The sequence below is a fragment of the Orussus abietinus genome, unplaced genomic scaffold (genome assembly GCF_000612105.2).
Source record: "Orussus abietinus isolate OABI.00-Male unplaced genomic scaffold, Oabi_2.0 scaffold28, whole genome shotgun sequence".
Lineage (NCBI taxonomy): Eukaryota > Metazoa > Arthropoda > Insecta > Hymenoptera > Orussidae > Orussus > Orussus abietinus.
This window is the reverse complement of record NW_019394431.1, coordinates 96,010-103,594: the sequence shown is the minus strand read 5'-3', so window position 1 is coordinate 103,594 and position 7,585 is coordinate 96,010. Positions and strand designations below refer to the sequence as shown.

Sequence of the window (7,585 nt, the reverse complement as noted above, 5' to 3'; positions counted from 1 at the left end):
ACGTGGATTATGCTCCGGTTATTGGATTACGATTCGGGTATTAGGTTGATGCATAAGTAATGGCAGTTTTTAATACTTTACGTTACGTGTAGAAAAGCGCCAATACTTATGCATCAACCCAATATGTTGCGGTCGAGGAGCGATCGACTCGAGCGAATCAGTCTTCGAGCTGGGAGTCCAGTCATTCAGCGAACTACTGTGCAATTGGGCATTGCTGAGTAAATTAATAACTAAATTAGAAGTTGCGCAAAATGCGTCTCGAGTACCTCAGATTATGAAATATTCCGGGATTTCCGTGGCAGTCTGTAGAGGGGTCGGAATATGTAGGAGAGCGATCGGACGACTCTTTGCCTATGTTGGTTTGTTACGCTTCGTTGGTTAATTGTTGCGTCGATGGTAAATTGTCGCGACAATGATTTATTGTTGCGACGATGGACGAACTAGTGCGCGGGAACGACGTTGTAGACAATTCGAGATATTTCCTGTAACATAGATTTTTCTATCATTGCTCAGAACTGGATACGATTTAAGTTCAACAATATTACTACGATTATTAATTATTATTACGAATTTATAATTCATTTTGAGGTAATATTACGTTACTAAGAAACAAGTAATAAATATTTTAATGCTACTCCCCTTATGCTCCCGTACGATGTCATGTTTATGCGTTCAGTATTTTTGCACTTTCGTTGAACGAGTGTCCTGTATTCTGATTGCTGAATTAAGTAGTTTATTATGTTTATGTTAACCCGAAAAAAAAATTCCCAGGATGCTCTAGCAAACAAGATCGACTGACCTTGCACGCATGCCCGTAATTACCCGAATCGCATTGTACTCTCGGACCGAATAATTCTTTCCAAGAGTAATTTTTCAAGATTCAACTAATCTTTAATCAATGTTAATCGCGAGGCATATCGATTCGTTAAATGTCTTTCTTTTCGGAAACGTGTAACAATGTGAAACTTGTCTGAAATTGTTACAGCCTGCGCTTTGTCGCGCTTTATCTTAAAAGTGAATCTTAATCGATTCTATAATACGCCCGTGATTTTTGCAAAGCTTAGAGCAGCGCAAGCTCTACGCGAGGGCAGCACAAGATTGGAAATCGACTCGTGAGCTATCTGCTGATCTGTTTTCCGCTCGTCATTCCCACAAGTGATACGTGCGCTTGGTCTTGTTATTTTTTGTGGTTTTCCGGTCGGCTAGGAGGTATAAAGACAGAAAGAGGAGGCAGTACGTCGTCATTGATGGTCGGTTGCATATATCGAAGCATTCCTAAGTGCAACGGCGATAATGGCCGCGGTTTTACCTATCTTGCGGTCGAGCGATTCGGCAAAGGTGCGCGTATGCGTAGTCGGCGCGGGCGCTGCTGGTTTGTGCGCCGGGCGCCATCTTGCGAGCGACCTGGTCACGTGGGAGCCCGCGATTTTTGAACAGACCAGCCAGGTCGGCGGCACGTGGGTGTACGATGAAAGAACCGGTACTGATGAGTTTGGCTACCCCATTCACTCCAGCATGTACAAACATTTGAAGTAAGATTGGTTTCCTTAATATCTTTTCTATAGGATATATAATTATCTTTTATCTGGAATATTAACGGTTTAATAATGGGTGTCTGATATTTACTTTGTGCTTTCTTTAATATCGGCTGAAGAGATTTGCGCCGCTAAGAAGAATCTTGAAATCTAGTCTTAATTATTCGGTCAGTCAGTTAGTGATGTATTCTCCTTTTCTGTCTAAGTCGGCCTCTGCAAGGTATTGTTAAATTCCAGAGATGAAAATACAATGCGTGGTAGGACTATTTAGCCAGTCTTATAATCAGATTTAGTGTTAGAGCATTTGGAACTGGTTACTTTTATCGCAAGGAAATTAACGAGTTTGGCGATTTTATATTAATTGTGAATAGTAAGAAGTCAAGGTACTGTTGGAATTGAGAAGTTGGGATGGAAATACGGAAATTTGTTTACTTTGGATTGGCGTGGATTTTGGGGAAACATCGTGGGTTCACGTGTGGAATTTTAATGTAAAACTGATTTTGCTTAGGACTAATTTGCCGTATAAAATTATGGATTTTCCTGATTATCGCAACTTGTTGAAAGACGACTACAGCTCCGCCACTCATCAAGAGGTGTTAGCCTACTTGCAAGCTTATGCTAATCACTTTGATCTTTATCGGTTCATTAAGGTTTGTTGTCTCAAAGTGAATTCGACCTGAAAACCAGAACAGATATTATATTTAGAATTACATTATTAATTGCAATTTAGTTTAACACGAGAGTGGAGAATGTTCGTCCCGTTGTCAACAGCGACGAGGGCCACACCAAATGGCAAGTTAGAGTGAAAAATGTAGAAACTCACGAGATACAAGTTAGAGATTTCGACGTCGTAATGGTGTGCAATGGGTAATAAGTGTTCAAAAAAAATAAGTAACAATTAGTACCACTTACACCATTAGAGGTGAATTTTATCATAGGCACTACTTTGAACCAAGCATTCCCGCAATACCTGGTGTGGGGAGTTTTCCAGGCGAAATCTTACACAGCCACTCATATAGGGAACCAAATAAGTTTGCGCAAAAAACAGTGGTCATTTTGGGAGCGTCAATGTCCGGAATTGATATTGGCCTGGAATTGACCGAAACGGCTCGTCAAGTGTACTTGAGTCACAATAAAGAGAAGTATATAAAAATCGATACTTTTCTGCCCACATGTTGATTTATATTAATTTCCATAAGTTTTACCGTTATTTTCCTCCGTGCTATTATTTATTTTGCGTGTTTTGTTAATAGATTAACCGCCCCCCTGCCGTCGAATATGATTCAGGTTGCTGGAATCGAGAAAATCGAGAACAATGTCTTCACCTTTAAAGATGGAGTCACTACCACTGCCGATGTGTTTATGTATTGTACCGGCTATTTGTTCAGATTTCCATTTCTTGATGACAGTTGTCAAATACAAGTGGACGATAATTATGTCAGTCCACTTTACAAGCACCTTGTTAATATCGAGCATCCTACAATGTGCATCGTCGGCATTCCCTCCTCTGTCGTACCGTTTCCTTTATTTCATATGCAGGTAAAACACGAGGCGGAATTCTGTTAACGTATTTCTAATTTTTAGATAATATTGGGTTAATGAGAATTATTTGATATCTAGGTCAAATACTTTTTGGCTCTGTTGCAAGGCCGCGTGGAATTACCTTCGAAATCGGATATGTTGGTGGACGCTGCTTTGAAGACACCGATGAAAAGACACGCTCACAGATTGGCCAATAAGCAATGGGAATACAACGATAGTTTGGCAGATGCAGGCGGTTTTGAACGTCTTCCAGCTTTCTACAGAATAGGCTATAATTCTTGGAGTCAAGAGAGAAACAGAAATCTGCTTAATTATAAAAATACAAAATTTCTGATCTCCGAAGACGGACAAACCGTCCAAATAATTCCTCTTGGTGATCACGCTTAAATTTCATCGTTTCCCTTCAATTTTCATCGGATAATGTTTTACTTAAGCGTTATACTCTGGCCTTCGCGAAGAACTTTAATTATGCTTTGCTAAGGAGTTACTATTTAAATTCAATTTTACATGCGTATGGTTGACAGAATATATACATACGTTTATTTGCTCATTATGGACCCAACTCCTAGGACCGTTTAAGAATAAAATACTATCGGAAGATGGATCCACTACTTCATTTTGATACGATTGTAACTGTAGGGCAGAATAAGTAGTTCTGAGTATAATTGGTCATGGGTCAATGAATATCCATTATGGTTTTACGTTTAACTCTTATGCATATTTTAAATGGTAGCACGAATTTTGTGACGTACTACATTTTACATTCCGGTATGATTCTTGATCCAGTCAACGAAAAGCATAACGTTCGTATAAACTCCAGGACTTTTGGCTTTTGCACACCCGTCACCCCAAGAAGTTATCCCTATGATAACATTATCGACGTTAACCAATGGCCCTCCGGAATCTCCCTAACGGAAAAAATGAATATCCCGAAAATTATCCGTTGACAGAGGAATATCACGATCCAGACATTTTCCTAAATCTAATTTCCATGGTTGAAATGTTACATAATGTAAATGTAGAAAAGTAAAATATTAGACTAAATTACAGTAAGGCTCACCTGACAAGTATCTTTTTCACCTTTTCTATCACTGTAACAGACAGCGCGAGGTGAAACATTAGCACGTCCTAAATAATCTTTTTGACATTCGTCCCAAGGCACTTTTGGAAGGATAACATACTCCAGAACGTCTGACAATTGCGACCTGAATGGCTGCATTCATAAAGTCCAAAATAAGAACGTTGATTAGTAGCTAATTGGCAAAGGATGCATATTTATCATCCTTTATATTTTTTAAATTTATTAGCCCCTTAGAAACCAAATGACATTTGTATAAATATGGTGACAGCAAAATCGATCCAATTGATATTTCACTGCAATGAAAGAGACGAAAGATATTTTCAACGAACATTACCGAAAAGTAACCCCATCCAGTAGCTAATCCCCAATTATCAACGGTTGATTCACGATCAGTCGGTAGTTTCACAGGCTTGGTGTATGTTAACTCAAATCGAGGTTCTACTTGGAATACAGCGATATCAAAATCCGTACTCGATTGATTGTATAGTTCATGTTGTATTACTTGGGTTACTTTATGTACCATTCCTCCGTGTTTTAAAGTTGAGCTGCCACTACGTACACTAAGGTCGGAACTGTAAAAACATTTGTATTAATTGGGGGTTAAACAAATGAAATGTAACCAATCGTTGATAAGTCGATTGCATTTCAAGAATGTATTGCTGTTATAGTTGCTTACTTACTCGTGTGTGGTACAATGTGCTGCCGTTACGCCCCAATCGTTATTAATTATGGCAGCACCGCAAATGTGATGGACATTTAATGCGAGAGATAGCTGAAAACGTAAATTCACTGGTTTTTCATTTTAATACAGATTATAATTTGTTTTTATAACGAGCGTTCGGCAATATTTTGTTAAAATAACGTACCATGTATGGTACGTCAAGGATACTGATTTCGGTACCTCTTATGATCCTCTTCTGTCTATTCGCCGATACACATTGACGACTGACTGCATTTAAAGTGCGTAATGAATATCGGAAAGGTTTTACAACGTAAAAGTGATGCACAATTACTTACATGTTGAAAGACTCAAAAGTACCGTAAAAAGAATGGTTTTAAAGTTGACTTCCATTTGTGCATAAGTAACTAGTAAATGCTTACTCGGGAAGCCGTGCATTTTCAATATGCCACGTTTGCAATACGTTTAACTATAATATACTACCAGATAATGGGAAGCCGTCCACTTTTAGAATTTTACAGTCGTATGACCATTAACGATAACATACTTCGGCGTCATAATTATATACCTCGTCGGATATGGCATTAATTGTTGCTGATGGAAAATTTTCACTGTTTCTCATTTCACACTTTTTACCTGCAACTTTATTTCCTTTCTTTTATATGTTAGGTATTAATTACTTAGTGCGTCGACGTTAGGATTCCTTTAATCAGAGCAATAGATTTTATTTGGCGCATGAAGCGTATTACTGGAACTATGTTTGTATGTTTTTTACAATCCATTCAACGAATTGTGAGACGTCCGTATAAAGTCCAGGGAACTTGGGTCGAGCGCATCCGAGGCCCCAGGAAGTTATTCCCAGAAGTACATCATTAAAAGTGACTAGTGGGCCACCGGAATCGCCCTAAAGTGATAACAGAGCAAGTATAAACAAGAAAGTTAAAAAAATAACTCGGCTACTTACTCGACAAGTGTCAGCACCGCCTTCCCAGAAACCGTAACACACGTTACGCGGAGTAACTTTGGATTTAACAGCGCAAGCATAACGTCCGTAACTGTTGTAACAATCCTCTTTATTAACTTTCGGCAGGGTAATGGATTCCAAATTTTCCGCGAAAGAATCGTCGTCAGGCTACGAGTAAAATACCCGAAGGAAATCTGAATTAATAGAATTTTCACGCGCCGGAAAGTGATTTCCACCGAAAATCCTACTATTTGTTAACTTTTTACTGTATTACGAGTTTCCACGAAATTGAGTTCTACGAAATGCAGTTTAGAGTTTGCAATGTTAAGTGGCTATATATCTCTGTTACAGGAAATTCGGGATGTTGACCTAGTACTACAAACTTTGTTACCGGGGTTAAATTATCATTTTAAGTTATTTCGTAATAACAATCGCCATGTTATTACGAGGGAGTTTCCCCTTGTTGTGGTCTATGTTTATCAAGAGATTTTTGCATAATATATAATCGATACTTACGCTGGAGGTACCCCATCCACCGGCTGTGCCCCAAGAATCGTCGTACGGTATAAAACCAGGCAAAATCAAGGAACGCGTAGTATTACTAAATTTAAAGCTCCCCCTGATTTTAAACAATGCAATGTCGTAATCCGTTGTTGAGCTGTCGTATTTGTTGTATATGACAAATCTAGAGACGTCATGCTGCGTTCCTCCTTGGTATAGTTTGGTGCTGCCGCTTTGTACGCTAAGGGTTGGTGGATCTTCCTGTTCGATTTTTTCTTCCTGGTATCTGAACGAAAAGTAAACATATGAGTAGATAAAATTTATAATTAATTGTTACAATATCTATAATCATTTTAGTAGGAACCTTTCAATACAATGAGCGGCTGTTATTCCCCATTTCTCATTCAGTATACCACCGCCACATATGTGTCTCCCGTTTATTCTGAGGGATACCTGAAAATAAAAATATTTTGACCGTAAAATTATCTTGCAAAAATTGCATTTATATCTAAAGAGAGAAATTGAAACGGCGCAGTCTTTCCTCTACGTTGGGTATGCAATAATTAATTCTCGGTATTCATGACATTATATTAAATATTACCATGTACGGCATCTCGGTGATTGGTCTTTCGACTCCATTTACGATTTTTGTCTGAATTTTCATGCTGCCATGCTGGAACGTCACTTTGTAAAGCAGAACGATTTTTTTGTTTTAATTAAATGCTACATTAAAATAGGAATATTGCGGTAATATTTTATATCGGGTTAGGCATTATTTAGGTACGAAAGGGATAGTTTACATATCTGTTCTTAATTTAAAATTTTGATTTTTTATATTTATACACGGTCACTGTATATTTAATTTACCGACTCGAGAGTTTAAACACTTACGTGATAGGCAGCAAAAGGAAACTGCAATAACTCGCGAACGAACGAGCATTTTTACTCCCTTGGGATTATTTCAAGTACTCATTTGCATGCCAAAGTCGCCGAGCAACTGTGGCGACGAAAGCTTAATGCGTCATTTCGCTTCATCACCATTATTTAATTTAATTCTTATCCCACTAATTACAATACTTCGATAACCATAAACGCGTATTGTGTAATTACTCTATCTTACGCTGACGTGTATAACACGTGCACCGGTGAGCTTCTCGTAAATAAGTTACGAACGTTCTTACTCTATCAATATTTATCCGACAGGTGATATCGCCACGATGTTTTTGGAAATTATCGCAAGCGTTGTCAGCGATAAAGAGCCATTTACAAGCCAGCAAACAACC

General features: G+C 38.4%; 3 protein-coding genes across 4 annotated transcripts; 1 reads left to right on the top strand and 2 right to left on the bottom strand.

Annotated features, from left to right (window-relative positions):
- The first annotated feature begins 1,256 nt into the window (after window positions 1-1,256).
- On the top strand, window positions 1,257-3,487 carry LOC105701253 (flavin-containing monooxygenase FMO GS-OX-like 4). The gene is made up of 6 exons (XM_012427840.1): window positions 1,257-1,532; window positions 2,044-2,185; window positions 2,266-2,402; window positions 2,474-2,677; window positions 2,789-3,074; window positions 3,156-3,487. Exons 1-6 carry the CDS (start codon window positions 1,294-1,296, stop codon window positions 3,462-3,464), a joined length of 1,317 nt encoding a protein of 438 aa, XP_012283263.1. The 5' UTR covers window positions 1,257-1,293; the 3' UTR covers window positions 3,465-3,487.
- Window positions 3,488-3,623: 136 nt separating this feature from the next.
- On the bottom strand, window positions 3,624-5,308 carry LOC105701254 (trypsin-1). The gene is made up of 7 exons (XM_012427841.2): window positions 5,176-5,308; window positions 5,025-5,107; window positions 4,839-4,930; window positions 4,493-4,730; window positions 4,138-4,290; window positions 3,830-3,985; window positions 3,624-3,710 (listed from the first exon to the last, which is right to left on the bottom strand). The coding sequence occupies exons 1-6, from the start codon at window positions 5,273-5,275 to the stop codon at window positions 3,836-3,838; spliced, it is 816 nt and encodes a 271-aa protein (XP_012283264.1). The 5' UTR covers window positions 5,276-5,308; the 3' UTR covers window positions 3,624-3,710; window positions 3,830-3,835.
- A 265-nt stretch (window positions 5,309-5,573) lies between these two features.
- LOC105701255 (hypodermin-A) lies at window positions 5,574-7,572 on the bottom strand. 2 transcript variants are annotated; one of them, XM_012427842.2, is made up of 6 exons: window positions 7,194-7,571; window positions 6,904-6,986; window positions 6,667-6,755; window positions 6,318-6,588; window positions 5,802-5,969; window positions 5,574-5,741 (listed from the first exon to the last, which is right to left on the bottom strand). In XM_012427842.2, the coding sequence occupies exons 1-6, from the start codon at window positions 7,240-7,242 to the stop codon at window positions 5,592-5,594; spliced, it is 810 nt and encodes a 269-aa protein (XP_012283265.1). In that variant the 5' UTR covers window positions 7,243-7,571; the 3' UTR covers window positions 5,574-5,591. The 2 variants fall into 2 exon arrangements, with proteins under 2 accessions (XP_012283265.1, XP_012283266.1); XM_012427843.1 differs by having other exon boundaries at window positions 5,591-5,741; window positions 5,798-5,969; window positions 7,194-7,572.
- Window positions 7,573-7,585: the final 13 nt, after the last annotated feature.